This window comes from Bison bison, unplaced genomic scaffold (genome assembly GCF_000754665.1).
Source record: "Bison bison bison isolate TAMUID 2011002044 unplaced genomic scaffold, Bison_UMD1.0 scf7180017864270, whole genome shotgun sequence".
Classification (NCBI taxonomy): domain Eukaryota; kingdom Metazoa; phylum Chordata; class Mammalia; order Artiodactyla; family Bovidae; genus Bison; species Bison bison.
In genome coordinates, this window is record NW_011494842.1 from 9316608 (window position 1) to 9335037 (window position 18430).

General features: G+C 43.0%; 1 protein-coding gene across 3 annotated transcripts in view; it reads left to right on the top strand.

Moving 5' to 3' along the window:
• Positions 1-11020, top strand: part of TBC1D22B (TBC1 domain family, member 22B) — a 77565-nt gene extending 66545 nt beyond the window's left edge. Inside the window, exons 13-14 of one of the 3 annotated variants that reach the window (XR_826012.1) lie at positions 5808-6187; positions 9556-11020. Coding sequence is in view for 2 of the 3 variants with exons in the window: in XM_010848684.1 (XP_010846986.1) it covers positions 5808-5936 (129 nt within the window). In the remaining variant the exon portion in view is untranslated. Of the gene's footprint in view, positions 1-5807; positions 8617-9555 lie in introns of those variants that run through there. The other 2 variants (XM_010848684.1, XM_010848683.1) reach the window with 2 other exon arrangements.
• Positions 11021-18430: the final 7410 nt, after the last annotated feature.

Below are 18430 nucleotides of genomic sequence, written 5' to 3' on the forward strand. Positions count from 1 at the left end.
CTTCACAGTCCAACTCTCACATCCATACATGACTACTGGAAAAACCATAGCCTTGACTAGACGGACCTTTGTTGGCAAAGTAATGTCTCTGCTTTTGAATATGCTATCTAGGTTGGTCATAACTTTTCTTCCAAGGAGTAAGCGTCTTTTAATTTCATGGCTGCAATCACCATCTGCAGTGATTTTGGAGCCCCAAAAAATAAAGTCTGACACTGTTTCCACTGTTTCCCCATCTGTTTGCCATGAAGTGATGGGACCAGATGCCATGATCTTTGTTTTCTGAATGTTGAGCTTTAAGCCAACTTTTTCACTCTCCTCTTTCACTTTCATCAAGAGGCTTTTTAGTTCCTCTTCACTTTCTGCCATAAGGGTGGTGTCATCTGCATATCTGAGGTTATTGATATTTCTCCTGGCAATCTTGATTCCAGCTTGTGCTTCTTCCAGCCCAGCATTTCTCATGATGTACTCTGCATATAAGTTAAATAAGCAGGGTGACAATATACAGCCTTGACGTACTCCTTTTCCTATTTGGAACCAGTCTGTTGTTCCATGTCCAGTTCTAACCATTGCTTCCTGATCTGCATATCCCAGGTTCAAATCCTAGCCCAGCACTACTCTGTGATCCTATGCAAGTTTCTTAACTCCTCACCCTCACTTTTTTCCGTATGTGAAGTGGGCATAAGAAGATGTGCCTCGTAGAGTTGATATGGGGCTTAAATGTGCTAGAGTACAAGTGAAGACCCCCATTTGGTGAGTAGCAAGTGCTCAATAAATGGTAATTACCACCACAATGGTGATTATCCTTGATGGTCCCCCTCTTGTTCTTCAGTTCTTCCATCTGTTGAACATTCTCTAATGAGTTTCCCCTGCACGTTTTCTTACCAAGGACTTTGCTTATTACCTGCTACCCCTTCTCCTTCGGCCCCCTTGTCTGATTGTTGTCTTCCCCTGACCCCCTCACACATGACTCATTCTTCCTCTTCTTTTTCCTTTGGAATCTGGATTCTCAACATATTCCAGCCATCTCGAGCTTGTCTTCTCTGAGAGCCATTGCCTCTTCTCGTTCACTTGGAATCACTCTTAGCTACTTGCCCCATAAGCTGTCTTCTCACACCTGCAGTGTTTCACCTGACTGTGTATTAATGCTTAGTACTCCCATGAGCTGGCTTTGTAACACATATTCAGTTGTTCCCCACCTCACCAGTGTATCTTCTCTATCCCCTTGATTAACGTACCTGATTTGTAATTGACAGCATCTTTTCCCACCCGTGATAATTCAGTTTCTACTTCTTTATCCCTGATTTGCCAATGCATGGACAGGCTTCCCGTTTTTACAGCGCTGTGTGTGGGTGGTGCAGTTCCTGGGTACGGCCACCAGGTGGCAGAATGATTCCTCCCACCTAAGCCTCAACTGTTGGTGGGAGAGGTAGTAGGAAGCTGACATGTTCAAGGGTAGAATTATTTCAGGACTTCTGGAAGGTTTCTAGCAAGACTAGAAAAACTGGAAATTACAGGTAGATTCTCTCCTAGAAAAAAATATTCTCTTCTAGACACATCAACTGTTGGTTGTTTTTGCTTATAAGTTTTTCAAGTGTATGTAACCATTATAGAATCTGCCTGCAGTGCAGGAGACCCAGGTTTGATCCTGGGGTCAGGAAGATCCCCTGGAGAAGGGCATGGATACCTACTCCATTGTTCTCGCTTGGAGAATTCCATGGACAAAGGAGTCTGGTGGGGTCCTCCAGGTGGAATCCACAGGGTCGCAAAGAGTCAGACATGACTGAGTGACTAACAGAAACCATTATAGAAAAATTAGAAAATACCAATAAGAAAAAAGAAGGTACTTGAAATCTTACCATACAAAGGTGATATATCTCCTTCCAGACATTTTGCCATGCACATTTATGTGAATAAATACATATTGTCTGTACATAACCCTTAATGGAAATATTCTGTAAATCGGGTTGGCCATAAAGTTTGTTTGGATTTTCCTCTTTTTTTTTTAAGGTTTTTATTTATTTACTTATTTGACACGTACACACCACTGTATTTCATTTATTTATTTTTGGCTATGCTGGGTCTTCGTTGCCACACTCGCGGCTCTAGTTGTGGAGAGCGGGGGCATCTCTCTAGTTGCTGTGCGTAGGCTTCTAATTGTGGTGTCTTCTCTTGCTGCAGAGCACAGGCTCTAGGTGCAGGGCTTCAGCAGTTGCAGCTCAAGGGCCGATCACGTGTGGCTCGCGGGTCCTAGAGCGTGCAGCCTTCAGTACTTAGCGGCGTTCAGGTTTAGTTGGCTCCACAGCATGTGGAATCTCTTTCTGGAACGGGGATCAAACCCGTGTCCCCAGCACTGGCAGGCGGATTCCCATCATCCATTGCGCCACCAGGGAAGTCCTGTTCAGGTTTTTCTATATGATGTTGTGAAGTATGTTGTTTCTGTAACCTCTTTTTATCATTGGTACGAAATATAGTAGATGTTCCATAATGTCAGAATGCATAGATGTGTATAATTTTTCCCATTTTTGTATTTTTCACACATTACATGAGTACATGCTCATATAAAAACTGTGCAAGCATTAATAACTTGAGTGCAGGGTATTCCATTTTACAGATTTATCTTTGTTTTTTGCTTTTTTTTTTTGGTCACACTGTGCAGCTTGCTCTATCTGATCAGTTCTCTGATCAGGGGTCAAACTGTGCACTCAACAGCTAAAGCATAAAGTCCTCACCACTGGATTGCCAGGGAATTCCCTTGACTTGTGGCTTTCAGTTTGATTCTCGGGTTTGGAAATCCAGGGACAGTGTTTACAATTAGCCAAGATTGTTGAATGAGAGTATTAAGCCCTGGTAGAGATCCAGGGACAGGAGATTTTTTTCCTGGATGAGTCTTAGGTACCTTTAAAGTGTTCATGCCCTTTGACACAGTAATTTTATTCCTAGGAATTTAGCCCAAGGAAATAATCTAAAATACGGCTTTATGCACAAGGCTGTTCATTATAATTTCATTATAGTGAAAAACCAGAAATGATTAAATGCTCAAAACAGGAAGATACTGAGTAAATTAGGATACTTCTGCATCATAGAAAATTCTTTGACCGTTGAAAATGTCTAAAAGGAGTTTTTAATATTAGAGGAAATGCTTATATTAAGTGCTAAACAGATTCAAAAGTATTTAGAGAAAATGTTTCATCTATGTAAAAATGTACAGAAAAAGGACTGGAAGGAAATATGCCAAAATGTTTAAAAGTAGCTTCCTCTTGATTATGAAGTTAAGGGTGGTTTATTTTGTGCTCTCTTACTTTCAACAGAGTAAACAAATGTCCAGGAAAATGTGTATTACTAGGGGGAAAACGTTCTGTAACATAAGTAGTATACAAAGACTTTATTGTAATAATTGAAAATGAGAAATATTATGAGAGAAAGCAAAAGTTCTCGAATCCTCAAAGGTAACCAGTGTTAACAGTTTCACCACCTAGCCTTTTAAAAATTTTACATACATACATACATATACAAATATATAGTTGTGTTTTCTCTTTTACCTAAGTGGGATCATAACTTTTTCTGTAACTTGCTTGTTTTCGCCCCTAAAAACGTCTTTGATATCTTTTTACCTTGACACATGTAGTCCTGCTTCTTTTTATAGGTGCTGGTTGTATTTCATAAGTTGGACAGTCGTTTTCTCTAAGTTCCCGGTATTGACAGGCACCTCCTTCATGTCCTTTTCCCATTTTTGAAGCAATGGTGCGGTGCTGACCCTTGTGCAGGAGTGCAAATGTTTCCCAAGAAGTACTAAGAAGTTAAGTTGGATCAGTGACCATGTGTACTTTTTTCCCCTTTGTTTTTTTGTTCTGTTTTGTGGGAGAGGGGTATTGTTTGGTTGGGGTTTTTTGTGGTTTTTTTTTGGCCACACTGTGCAGCTTACAGGATCTTAGTTCCCCAACCAGGGCTAGAACCCAGGCCCTGGAAGTGTAAGCACTGAGTCTAACCACTGAGCTGCCAGGGAAGTCCCTGCATCTCTGGTTTTTGACAGATGTGGCCTGAGTTTGTTAAAATGATATAAACTTGTCTCCTGAAACCAAGGCCAGAGAATAACAGTGGCTTAAAACAAAGTAGTTGTTTGCTTCTCTTCCATTAAGAGGCTGAGCGTAAGAGTCCAGGGCTAACGTGGCCCCAGGGTGGCAAGGACTCAGATTTCTTCTCTCTCGTTGTTCTGCCGTCTTCAACACACAGCTTTATTCTTAGGGTCTAAGATGACTGCTTCAAACTCCTCCATTCATCACCATTTTCTAGGAAGGGGAGGAGTAGTTTAGGGCAGAACCCAGGAGTCACACTGCCCCCCCAGATTGGCCAGAACTTATCATACTGGCCATACACAGCAGTGATGTTCCCGTGTATCTCTGTGCCCAGCTCAACTTCTGTTACTAAAGGAAGAAATGTTGTAAAAGATACGCAAGACCTCTTCACTAAGAACTATGAGACATTGCTAGCGGGCACGCATCGGCCAGCGGCAGGGTTACAGCGTGTTGATGGGCCTCTGGCATCTTGTACATTACCTGTTTGCACCCGCTTTTTTTTTTTTTTCCATTTAGTGGTTTTCCTTTTCTTCTTACTGATTTGTAGGTACTTCCTTTTTATTGTAGATGTTAACCTTTTGTCTTTTAAAAGTGTTATCAGTATTTTCCTGTAGTCAGTTTTCTTGTATTTTAACCTTGTTTTTGTGCCTTGATATAATGAGGTTTCAAAACTGTATCAAATCTGTCGGTCTCTTTCTGGGTTTTGTCTTGCCACTGTTTCTTTTATAATCAGAAAAATAAGATCCAGTTCAGAAAGAGAGTTGGAGAAAGAACACAAAGTGGCAGCAAAGGCAAGGGTAACTAAATTATAGAGATAACCTAAGATTTCACATTCACTCTTTATTCTAATATCCTCTGTAATAGGCTATCTCCGTGGATCTGATTGAGGGAGCTGGGCTTTGAAAACTCAATAGGATTTAGATAGGTAGAGGAGCAAAAGAGGAGGTGTTCCAAGCAAGAGGAACAACCTAAATTAAACCCTGGAGGCACAGGTAAATGTGGCTGAAGTGGACCCGGCTGGATGAGGCTCAGACCTTGGGAGTAGTGGGAAATAAGCTGGACAGGTAGGTTGAGGACAGTCTTTAGGGAACAGAGCAGAGGATAAATACAGTGATTAACAAGCAAACATTGGGATTAGGAGAAAGACTGTCCAATGCAAAAAGGTTCGTAGCAGTCTTCCCCATGAAGGTTTTTTTTTTTTTTTCCTTAAAGGAAATAAATGAAGTATCTAATAAAAGGGAACTGTTTTAGTAAATTAGAGTATAGCCACAGGATGGAGTACTAACATTGAGAATAATCATTTTTTGAAGGCTGTGCAGAAAAACACAAAAATTACAGTAAAAAAGGATGATTAAAAAGCATGTAAAATCATAATTATGATTATAGCTATTTAAGAAATGTGCATGTGAAAAAAAGACAGGAATACTTTGAAATTAAGAGAGGTATATTTGGATGAGTGATTATTTTTCTCCTTTAAAGATGCTTATTTATTGTTGTCATTCTCTATTTATAATATTTCTAAAGAGGCAGGTGTTAGTGGATCAGAGACTCAGCAGAGGCTTTTCAAGGCTTCCTGAAGGAGAACTAGGGCCAAGGGCCGTGTGCCGCATGGGAGGAGGGAGGCCAGACCCTGGGAATGTGTGACCCAGGAGGGGCTCCATTCCACGGCCTTCGGGTCCCTTGGTCAGTAGTCCCGAGGTGATCAAATGATAAAAGTCCTTTCTTGCATTCCAGGGTCTCCTCATGCTGCTGCAAAACCTACCTACGATACACTGGGGCAACGAAGAGATTGGGCTGCTCCTCGCCGAGGCCTATAGACTCAAGTACATGTTCGCCGATGCCCCCAATCACTACCGCCGATAGGTGCTGTCTCTCCAGGGGGACCCAGACCGCCCCCCATCTCTGATGGCAATCTGATCACTGTGGCCACTGTGCGAGCCGTGGACTCCGGCCAGGAACCACTCCTGCTGTAAAAAGCTCACATCCGCCGCCCAGGTCTTAACTTTCTGGCGTGCCTGTCCACCACTCCATGTCTCTGGACGGGTCTCCTGGACCGCTATCAGTATTCCATGACACGTGGATGGGCTCAGCTCTGGGAGAGGACAGAAAAGGAGGTACAGGGTTGTCTGCCCCTTTAAGAGAAACCGGAGGGAAGAAGGGGAAGGCTCAGGGTCTCAACTCACATTGCCCTACGTGGACTGGCTGTCTCTTGCCTCCCAGCCCCAACTGACACCGTTGCTTTTTTTGTGACATAGTTTGATTTGATCATAGGTCAAAAATGCCTTATGTTTTCAAAAGACTCCTGTCCCCTCCCCTCTATCCCCAACTCCTAGCCCTTCCCCTTCTGCCCAAGTCTGAGCCAGTGAGGGGCAACTTCCTAGGAGCTTTATTCTCAGTCAGAGGAGGCACTGATGCTTATAACTCTGGGGAGAGACCTACACCCAAGGGCTAGGAATTTTATTTTTCCTTTTCTCACACAGATGTCTGTACGTGTGCCTGCGTCTGTGTGTGTATGTAGGTGTACACACCCATCAGCATTTAGTTACACGTCCGAATGTCCAAATGTGTCTGGACCAGCCCTGTCAAACAGCCAGCTGGGAAGGGCCCCAGTGACCAAGTATACACGCATCCCTTGAGAAGGATCAGGTCAGGGGAGGGAAAAGGGGCTTATCACCTCTCCGAACCCCCCAACTTTTTCCGTGATGACCCACTCCAAGATATTATTATGTGTAAATTGTGTTATTATGTATATGGGTAAAGATGTATAAATATGTCTTCTTTGTAGCAGATATGATTTTTATATTTATAACGTGCATCAACATGTGAAAGCAATCTAGGTCACTAGCACAGATGAAGTTGCCAGGCAGGTGGCGCCTCCTGTGAGGGAAGTGAACGGGCGTCGGCCAGAGTGAGCACAGCCGACAGCTGAAGCTGCTCTGATGAGCATCAGTGTCTCCGAGTTTTTCCTCCCCGCCTCACGCCCCCCAGGCCCAGGCCCCCGTGGCGCATTTGCCCTGTTCCTTCCCCGTCTTCAGCAGTCAGAGCTCCCCTTCCTTCACCGCAGCTGCTCCCCCCGCCCCCAGGGACAGGGCTGCAGAGGCAGAAGCCCCTCTGCAGGTTTCTGGCCCCCTGCCTTTCCCCTGGGATTGGGGGAGGGCTTTGGTTTTCACGTTTTTTACAAGGCAGCATGGTATTCAAGATAAGCTGTGACTGACTGTCAGTGCCAAGGGAGAGGGGTTTCCTGTGTGTTCCTGGGCCCTGGGGCTCTTCCCAGAGAGAGGCGTTTGTTGTCCCCTCCACTGTCACCATCACACCCCACGCAGCTCACCAGACGGCTGACCTGTGTTGGATGCCGGGTGTTCAGCAGTGAAGAGGTGGAGGGGGAGGCGGCAGGCAGCCGGCACCCTCTGGGGAAGCCGGGTGCTGTCCCCTTTCGGGGAGGCCCTGAGTCTCCCAGTGGTGCCCACGGCGCCGGCATCTTACATTTCTCACCGGGAGCCATTTCTCAGGCATTCTTTCCAGCCCTCTCCTGCTCCCCGTCCGTGTGCCTCAATAGCCTCCTTCACAGAGTGAGAGGGCTGTGGTCCTCCCTCGACCGGACTAATTAAAGAAAGACACTTGTGTTCCCAAGTGGTGGTTTTATTTTTTTAGTTTTTATGTTTGTATGGGAAATTGTGGATAAAGTGAAAGAACTGTAAATAAATAGTGTATTCCTCCTCCACTGCTGATTTTTCTGCCATGGATTTGCGTAACCCCGAACCTAAAGTCTCCTTTTCTCGGGCTCTTCGTGCTGATGCCTGTAAGCATGGGGGATGAGCTTTCTGTAGGGCAGGCACAGGATCGACAGGAGGACGGGAGGCAGCCTCAGAGGATGTTGGTAAACACTTGCGAGCACCTCCTCTGTGCAGATACTGTGGACACAAACAAGTCACGTGATTCGTGATTCTTCATTGCTCATGTGTATAGGGCACCTTGCCGTGTGCAAAGCACTGTGAAAAGCACTTGAGGTTTATTTCATTTATGCAAAAAGGAGTATATAGTCTAATGGAGGTTAGAAAATGGACGGGAAGTTCAGCACTAGATGAAAGCCTGGAGACATCTAGTTCAACACCCTCATTGTTCACAGAGGAAAACCCACCCAGGCCAAGGCCAAGGAGGGGTCATCAAGAGCAAGAACTAGAGGACAGGCCTTCCACAGCCTGGCCCTTCACTTAGGTTTTGGTTTGGGGTTATTTTGTTTGGGTTGGGTTTTTTTGAGGTTTTGGTGATGGTAGTTAGTTTTTCTCTTGGTAACCTTACTGTGAAATGTCTTAAGAAAGGCAGCTGACTGCATTTTTCTTCTACAAAGAATGGACTGGAATGGTAATTTCTCCACCAAGAACATCTCCCTAGGATTCGTTGGAGAGTGTTTCTTGGTTTCAGTCATTAGGAGCTACATTAGGATCAAATTCAGCTACACGTAACAGAAACCAAAAACAACAGCTGGGTTCACACAGCATGGGGATTTACTTCTCGCTACCACGGGTGTCCAAAAGTAGGCAACTCAGGGCTGGTATGATGAGTCTGTTTCACAAAGTCTTTAGGAACCTGGACTCCTCCAGGTCTTCTTGGCCAAGGTGGTAGCTAGCACTCCAGCTACTATATCCATTTTCCAAGCAACAAGATGGATTAAAGAAAGGAGACAAGAAAAAGTGCAGGGAAATGTGTGAGCAGTATTTTATATAAGGTTCCTGAAGGCCACTCCATAATATCTCCTCTTGCAACTCACAGGCTAGGACTTAGTCCTGAGGTTGGGGGATTAGTCTATTCCAGGAGACTGTATGCCTGGCTCAGAATCAGGATTCGAAACTATGGAGGAAGGGAAGAACAGATGGCATTATTTACAATAAGAACTTGTGAAAATGGAGACCAGACTTTCTGATAAGCATATGGGTATAGGGGATGGATCTGACTGAAACTCAAGTGATTGTTCATGCTCAGACTTAGAATTTAACTTTTTTCATAAAATGTGGACGGTATTTCTATATGATATTATTTGGACTGAGGTCATTCATTGTTCCTGAGGCTGGTAGAGAAAATAACTGACCTAGACTTGGCTTCATTCAAGAATTCTGTTTTTCATTGATGTAGAAAGTTAAGCATTTTCTGAAATATGTTTAATCATGGTTAGGAAATTGGTGAAAACTTTTCACTCGAATCTTGGCATTCTCTGACCTGCAGTTTATCTGTTCTTTCTGCGATCAGAACCTCTACCGTTCCACTTAACTAGGCCCTATTTCTGTTTTCATTCATCCATGAGGGGAGGAGAGTGGCACAGATTCCTCAGCTAGTCACCTTGTTGCTCCTAGAGGCGTGAATCTCATGTTGAGGGTTTGGCTTGTCTTGGATTGGACTTTGCACGTCAGATACTGCTTTGTAAAGCTTCAAGGATTGGAGTCAGAACCTAAGGCCCAGTAACTGAGCCCTTCATACCTCTCCTCAGGACTTCCAGTTCTCCCTTCCTGGTTGGAGACCATTTGAAAGCTGCTGCAGACGCCAAGAAGTCAATTTATTAGACTCACGATGAAAAAGGTGAGATTCACACAGGATCAGAGAACATCCAGCATGTTGTAAGTGACCACACTCTTCTGAGCCTGTGCCAACTTGCCAGGATAGCTGCAGCTAGAGCCTATCAGAGCATCTCCTTATTTTGGCAAAGGCTGAATTAGAATTCTTAGAAGCAAGGAGAATCCATGTTGATTTTGATTCAGCAGGTGATCTGTGAGCTGTGGCTTCTGAGTGATGAATGTGAAAGTCCCCTCTTGAACTGATAGCTGGAGGTGGGGAATCTGGAAGCCAGACCCTGAGACCCCGCTACTTGCTCTGAGGATACCAAGCCTGTCTCTATAATGACCCTAACACACCTGTCCTACCCCACCTAGCTGTCCGAGAGAGGAGAACCCAGACCTTCTCTTCAAGCCACTGGTCTCCATCCTTCTCCATCCCTTTAACCTGTATTTAATGTGGGATTCTTAAAGACAGGATGTAGTTGGGCCTTGATCTCCAGTGTACTCTGACAGTCTCTTGATTTGATGCATTTGGGCCATTTACAAATGATATCGATGGGGTTGGCTTTAAGATCTATCATTTTATTGTTTTCTGTTTGTTCTCTTTGTTTTTTGTTTCTGTCTCTCCCCTTTCCTGCCACTTTTGGGTTATTTGAATATTTTTTAGTATTTCACTGTAATATGTCTATTCACTTTTGGTTATATCTCTGTTTTTTAAGACATTGCTCTCAGGATTATAATACACTAACTCCCTACAGTTAATATTTTATCACTTCGAGTAAAATGTAGATGCCTCTCAACCATATATTCTTCCCCTTTTATGTTAGAGTTGTTATGTAAATTATGTCAGGATACATTGAAAACCTTACCAGACACTGTTACAATTTTTGCTTTTAATAGTTACACATATTTTAAAGAACTTAAGAGGAGATATTTACATTTATGTTCTTCCTTGATTGCTTCTGTTCCAAGTTTCCCTCTGCTATTACTTCTCTTCAGCCTGAAAAACTCCCTTGAGCACTTCTCTTAGAGGAAGTGTGTAGTCCTCTTAGTTTTCCTTCATCTGAAAATTGACTTTATTTTGCTTTCATTCCTGAATTTGTTCTCTCTAGATATAGTTATTTTCTTTCAGCACTTTAATGATGTCCCACTGTCTTCTCACTTCTACAGTTTCTGATGAGAGATCCATAGCAATTGAAATCATTGTTCTATATCTAAATAATTTTTTATCAGATTGGTTTTTTTTTTTTTTAATTGTAGTAAAAGGTGCATACACATATTATAAAATTTGCCATCTTAATCGTTTCTGGGGAATGAGCTGGCAGTCTAGCAGTTAAAACTGCCAGGACCTGGGTTCAATCCCTGCTCAGGGAATTAAGATCCTACAAACCACGCGCATGGCTATATATATATAGTAGTGGTGTTGTTTAGTCACTAAGTCCTGTCTAACTCTTTGCAACCCCGTGGACTGTAACCCACTAGGCTCCTCTGTCCATGGGATTTCCCAGGCAAGAATACTGGAGTGGGTTGCCATTTCCTTCTCCAGGGGTGTGTGTGTATGTATGTGTGTGTATTGTAGTGTTAAGTATATTCACACTGTTGTACAATCATCACCACCATCCATCTCCAGAACACTTTTCATCTTGACCTGAAACTTATTAATAGCTCCATATTTCCCCCTCTGCCCAGCCCCTAGAAACCACCATTCTACTTTCTGTCTCTATGAATTTGACCACTTTAGGTGCATCATATAAGTAGAATCATATGGTACTTGTCTCTTTGTGACTGGCTTATTTGACTTAACATAAGGTCCTCAAGGTTCATTCATGTTGTAGCATATGTTGCTGCTGCTGCTGCTGCTACTAAGTTGCTTCAGTCGTGTCCGACTCTGTGTGACCCCATAGACGGCAGCCCACCAGGCTCCCCCGTCTCTGGGATTTTCCAGGCAAGAGTACTGGAGTGGGGTGCCATTGCCTTCTCCGAGCATATGTTAGACTTCCCTTTTCAAGGCTGAGTAGTCCATTACATGCATATATTTTGTTTTTCCATTCATCACCAGTTGGCTTCCTTTTTTGTGTGTGTGGCTATTGTGAATATTCTGCTATGAATATGAGTATATAAATATCTCTTTGATACCCTGCTTTCAATTATTTGGGGTATATACCCAGAAGTAGAATTGACAGATCATATAGTAATTCTGTTTTTAATTATCTGAGGAACCACCATATTGTTTTGTTTCTGAGAGTGCTTTTAAGATATTTTTTCTTTCCTTTGGGTTTAATTATGTGTCTGACTGGGTCATTTTGTTTCTTTGGTTTTTGGAGGGTTTATTTGTTTGGTTGGCATTTATCCTGTTTGGGATTCACTGAATTTCTTGAATCTGTACATCTTTTAGTTCTAATGAGGTGACTAATTTCTAATTTTTTCTAATTTTTGCCACACCATGTAGCATTTAGTTCCCTGATCAGGGATTGAACCTGTGCCCCCTGTAGTGGAAGCACAGAGTCTTAACCACTGGACCTCCAAGGAAGTCCCAAGAATCTGTAATCTTATCTTTCACCAAAATTGAGAATCTTTCAGCTACATCTTAATTTTTTTTTTTTCCTGCACCAATCTCTTACTCATCCCCTGGGATTCTAAAGAATGTTGGACCCACAGTCCCTAATACTCTTATTCATTCAGTTCAGTTCAGTTCAGTTGATCAATTGTGTCTGACTCTTTGCGACCCCATGAATCGCAGCACGCCAGCCTCCCTCTTTTAATCTTTTTTTCCGCCTTTCTGTTCTTCAGACTGGATAGTTTCTCTTCTTCAAGTTCATTGACTCCTCTTACGTCACCTCCATTCTGCTATTAAACCCATACAGTGAATATTAATTTCAGATATTGTGGTTTTGGGTTCTAAAACCCAAATTCATGAACCCAATCATTTCATAATTCATTTCATTTCATAATTCATTTCTTAATTTTTTTTTATGTCGAGCAATTTTGGATTGTATCCTGGACATTTTGAGTACCGTGTATGAGACTCTGTTATTGTCATTAGTCACTAAGTCGTGTTCAATTCCTTGCCCGCCAGACTCTTTGTCCATGGGATTTCCCAGGCAAGAATACTGAAGTAGTTGCCATTTCCTTCTCCAGGGGATCTTCCCAACCCAGAGACTGAACCCACGTCTCCTGCATTGCAGGCGGATTCTTTACTGCTGAGCTACTGAATGAGACTCTGGGTCTTATTAAAAATCCAGCTCTCTTCTTGTTTTGTTCTTTATTGTTTTTGGCTGCACTGTGAGGCTTTTGAAATCTTAGTTCTCAGACCAGGGATTAAACCTGGTGAAAAATGCAGAGTCCTAATCACTGGACCACAAGGGAGTTCCATCCTCCTGTTTTTATAAGTAAAGTTTTGTTGGAACACAACCCTGCCTGTTTATTTACATTACCTATGGCTGCTTTGGCATAGCAACAGCAGAGTTGAGTAGTTGTGATAGACTGTATGATTCACAAAGCCTAAACTATGTAATATCTGTCCCTTTATGGAAACAGTGTGCTGACCCCTGCTCTAGAAAACGTTGATTTTGTTTTGTTTTAGCAGGCAATCAATCCAGTTAAGTTCAAACTGCAAGTTCTGTCTCTGTTTCTGTGGGCTGTCGTTCCAGTGTCATTTCAGTTTTTCAGACGCTTTGCTCGGCTGTTTAGGATTTCTTCTGATGATGCAAAAGTTGTGCCAGTTCACACACAGAATTAGGGGAGCCCCCTTCTCTAGCTGGCCCCTCTCTGGGACTCTCCCTGTCCTCTTCGGCTCACCAAGGCTTCGTTTCCCAGTCCGTTAACCAGAATGACAGTGTTTCTCTGTAAATGTCAGCTGCCCACACTGCTGCCACCACTGCTCCAGAATTGAGGGCCACCCTTGGGGCTGGTCCAGGAGAGAGAGAGAGAAGTTTTAATGAGAATTCTGACTTGGAATGACCCTTTTCCCAAGTCTGGTCAGAGAGACAGGATTTGTGAAAGAAATAAGTATTTGGTCTCTGCCTCTGGTTCCTGCCACAGAGCTCCTAAAGTCATTTAATTTTTTGAGAGATAGGGGTGTGTATAGTCAAGGCTATGGTTTTTCCACTAGTCGTTTATGGATGTGAAAGTTGAACCGTAAAGAAGACTGAACCCAAAGAATTGATCCTTTCGAACTGTGTTGCTGGAGAAGACTCTAAGAAGACTCCTTAGACAGCAAGAAGATCAAACCAGTCAATCCTAAAGGGAATCAACCCTGAATATTCATTGGAAGGACTGATGCTGAGGCTGAATCTCCAATACTTTGGCTACCTGATGAGCTGACTCGTTGGAAAATACCCTGATGCTGGGAAAGATTGAAGGCGAAAGGAGAAGGGGATGACAGAGGATGAGATGGTTATTGGATAGCATCACTGACTCAATGGACGTGAATTTGAGCTAACTCTGTGAGATAGTAGAGGACTGAGGAGTCTGGAAGGCTATAGTCCATTGGGTCTCAATGAGTCAGGCATGACTTAGCAACCCAAAAACAACAAGGGGTGTTAGGATTATCTTTTTTCCTGACATTTGATCTTGACCTCCTAGTTTCTGATGCAGATCTCCTAAATCCCTTGGGATTTCCTGAGTGGTAAGAGCATCTTTTGTTCTAATGAAGTGACTCTTGGTGGGCTTCTGAATAGATTCAGGATGGGGGCCTGGTCACAAGAAAGGTTATATCATGATTAGAAGCTTGGAAACTTTCAGCCTCACCACCCATCCTCTGGGGAAGAGAGGAAGATTGGGGATTGAATTAATGATCAATTATGATGGCTCAGAGGTTAAAGCGTCTGCCTGCAATGTGGGGGACCTGGGTTCGAGCCCTGGTCGGGAAGATCCCCTGGAGAAGGAAATGGCAACCGACTCCAGTATTCTTGCCTGGAAAATCCCATGGACAGAGGAGCCTGGTAGGCTGCAGTCCATGGGGTCGCAAAGAGCCAGGCACTACTGAGCGACTTCACTTTCACTTTCACTATGCCTATGTGATAAAGCCTTCATAAAAAATCCTTACCAAAGAGGATCAGAGAAATTCCAGTTGAACACATCCATGTGCTGGTAGAGTGGTGCTCCCCAACTTCACAGGGACAGAAATTGCTCCATTCAGCTCCCTTCTTTCCAGACTTCCATTTATGTACCTCTTCATCTGGCTGTTACTTTATAATAAACCAGTAAAGGTAAGTAAGTGTTTCCTTGAGTTCTGTTTTCTTGATATTTCTGATATAGCAAATTATCAAACCTGAGGAAGAGGTGGGTTATGGGAACCCCTGATTGGTAGCTAGTTATTCAGAAGTAAAGATGGTATCCTGAGACGTGTGACTGGCATCTGAAACGGACAACCTTGTGGGAATAAGCCCTGAATCTTTGAGGTCTGCATTAACTCCAGGTAGTTAGTGTCAGAACCGAACTGCAGGACACCCAGTTGGTGTCTGGACAGTTAAGAGAAATGGTTGGTGTGGAAAAAAAACCCACACACGTCTGGTGTCAGAAGTAAAGCTGTGAGAAGAGTAGAAGAAACAAGAGTTGTTTTCTTGTAGGTTTCTCTTGAAGTTTTTGCTGACTCTGCTACTGTGAACTCCCCTACAGAGGGCCTACTCTCTGGTCAAAGCTGTGAAAGAAAAAAGGAAAAAAATTTTGAGACACCCAATACAGATAGCTTCTCCAAGCTCCCCAATTTGCTTGCTTGTTTACTTTGCACAGATATCAGGTAGTTGTACTTTGTCCAGAATATTTAGTTGTAACTGTTGGCAGAGAGACTACAGTGGGCTTATTCCATCTTGTCCAGAACCAAAAACCCTTCCAACCTGTAATGAAAAAAAAAAAAAAACCGACAACACATTTTACGTTAAGACCCATATAGATACATACACAAATATGAGCAACATCTCACAAACAGCACCTGCCCTCACTATTTGTGATGGCCTCTGACCTGTTCTATTGTATTCCATTTTTCAAAAACAGTGGTCAAGAGTCTTTGTTGTTCAGTCACCTAGTCTGGTCCGACTCCTTGAAACCCCATGGACTGCAGCACACCAGGCCTCCCTGTCTCTCACCATCTCCCGAAGTTTGCCCAAGTTCATGTCCATCATGTGATGCCATCCAGCCATCTCATCCTCTGATGCCCTTTTCTCCTTCTGCCCTCAATCTTTCCCAGCCTCAAGGACTTTTCCAGTGAGTCAGCTGTTCGCATCAGATGACCAAAATACTGGAGCTTCAGCATCAGTCCTTCCAATGAGTATCCAGAGTTGATTTCCCTCAAGATTGACTGGTTTGATCTTGCTGTCCAAGGGACAGGAGTCTTCTCCAGCACCACAGTTCAAAGGCATGAATTCTTTGGCGCTCTGCCTTCTTTGCGGTCCAGCTCTCACAACCACACATGACCACTGGGAAGACCATAGCCTTGACTATATGGATCTTTGTCGGCAGAGTAATGTCTTTACTTTTCAACACACTGTCTAGGTTTGTCATAGCTTTCCTGCCAAGAAGCAATCATCTTCTGATTTCATGGCTGCAGTCACCATCCACAGTGATTTTAGAGTCCAAAAAGAGGAAATCTGTCACTATGTCCATCTTTTCCCCCTATACTTGCCATAAAGTAATGGGGCTGCATGCCATGATCTTTAGTTTTTTTTAATACTTAGTTTTAAAAGATTCATTACTGAGTGTTAACCTGTTTGAAAAACACAACTCCAAATATTATGGAAATAGAGAAGGCTGCTACTAGCTGTAATAAATGTAACCACATTTCAATAAGTCCTGAATAATAAATACTAGAGCTGATAGTGCAATAAATTTATGAGTCCAAAAACATGTGATGAAAATTGCATTATTACCTTGGTTTGTAGAACTCAAGCTTCTGCAAATGATGAACAGCCCCACTCTCACCCCTTTCCTCAACCCTGGACAAAGGCACACTAAGTTACGAGTCTTCGTGATTTTTGTAGTCCCAGAGTAGCCAACTTACAGTGATTTGATTCAACGGTAAGTCACCCCAGGCCTGATTTTATATTAGATGCTTGATACCATGTATTACTTCCAAAAATAAACACTCTGAAGCCAACTCTGCAATGAGAGGAAAACAAGGCAGTAATTATTGATACCTGATTCTCACTGCCTTCTTTCCTTCTCTCTTTCCTACCTCCTCACTCCCCTTTAATAGAATCAGATGGGTAATAAATATTTGAACCAGGTTGTAGATGCTTAAAGAAACAGCCAGGGCCCAAACAAAAAAGGAAGAAGTTTGTTTCCTACAGTACTAATTTCAAGTACCTCCAAATCATCCACCCTAATTACTGATTACAGATAACTGCAGAATATAATAAATTCAATGACTCCTGAGTACTTCCAAAATATAATAAACTTGATTAAAGGTTTCAGACATGTAACTGTATACTTGAAACCCCATGTTTACATAAAATAGCACTTAATAAACAAGCCATCCTAAGCAGATGGTGCCTTTCCCCCTCCTCGCCTACTTTGGGTTTTCTAAAAAGTTCCCTTTCAAAAATAAAAGATATCTTCCCTTGATTTTTTCAGCATTGAGTCTTCCATTTTGGAGATGGGCAGAGAAGAGATGATGGGAGGATAAATGAATAAGAAAAAAGTAGAATTAAAGAGAATGTAGAGCTTTCAGCCCCACCTCTCCACCCCTGCCCCCCAACCCCCAGAGACAAAGGCTGGATCACCCCATCTGGGGCCTTAACTCTCCAACAGTCACACCCTGAATTCCTCCAAGTCTAGGAGAACCAGTTGTGCATTCACTGTTCACCCCATCCCCAGGGTGACTAAATGTAGCAGTCTTGAAAAATTGACCTGTTTCTGGAAACTGGCTGATTAACCAGGGACTACATTTTCCAGCCTTCCTTGGATGTAGATGGTGTCATGTGACTAGTTCTCTCCAGTAAAATATGTGTCCCTTTTGAGATAAGACAATTAAGCAGGTGTGCCTTCTCCATTTTTCCTCCCGTTTTGCTTTCTGGATGCAAACGAACCCAAGCCCTGGGGAATAGAGAAGCCACAAAATAGAAGTAGTTGGAGTTCCTGGGTGATTTAATGGAAGGCTGTCCACCAATCAGAAACACTGCACTGAATAATTATTTGAGTAAAAAATAACCTTTACTGTGTAGAGCCACTGAAATTTGGAGTTTGTACATTACAGCAGCAAGCATTACCCTAACTAGTATATGAAGCAGTGCGTGTGTGGTAAGTCTCTTCAGTCATGTCTGACTCTCTGTGACCCGATGGACCATAGCCTGCCAGGCTGCTCTGTTCATGGATTTCTCCAGGCAAGAATACTGGAGTCGGTTGCCGTGCCCTCCTCCAGGGGATCTTCTGGACCCAGGGATTGAACTTGTATCTATTATATCTCCTGCATTGGCAGGCAGATTCTTTACCACTAGTGCCACCTGGGAAGCCTGTATAAAGCAGACAATTCTCCGAAGGTAGCCCTCACACACCCTTCCTGTTCCAATTTTTTAAAACTGTATAACAAACTATGCCAAAATTAAATGGCTTAACACAACCATTGGATTATGCTCACAAACTCTGTAGGTCAGGAACTCAAATGGGGCACGGCGGGGATGGTTTAAATCTACTCCATGATGTCTAAAACAAGACTGGAAGCAGGCTGTGGCTCAGATCATGAACTCCTTATTGCCAAATTCAGACTGAAATTGAAGAAAGTAGGGAAAACCACTAGACCATTCAGGTATGACCTAAATCAAATCCCTTATGATTATACAGTGGAAATGAGAAATAGATTCAAGGAATTAGATCTGA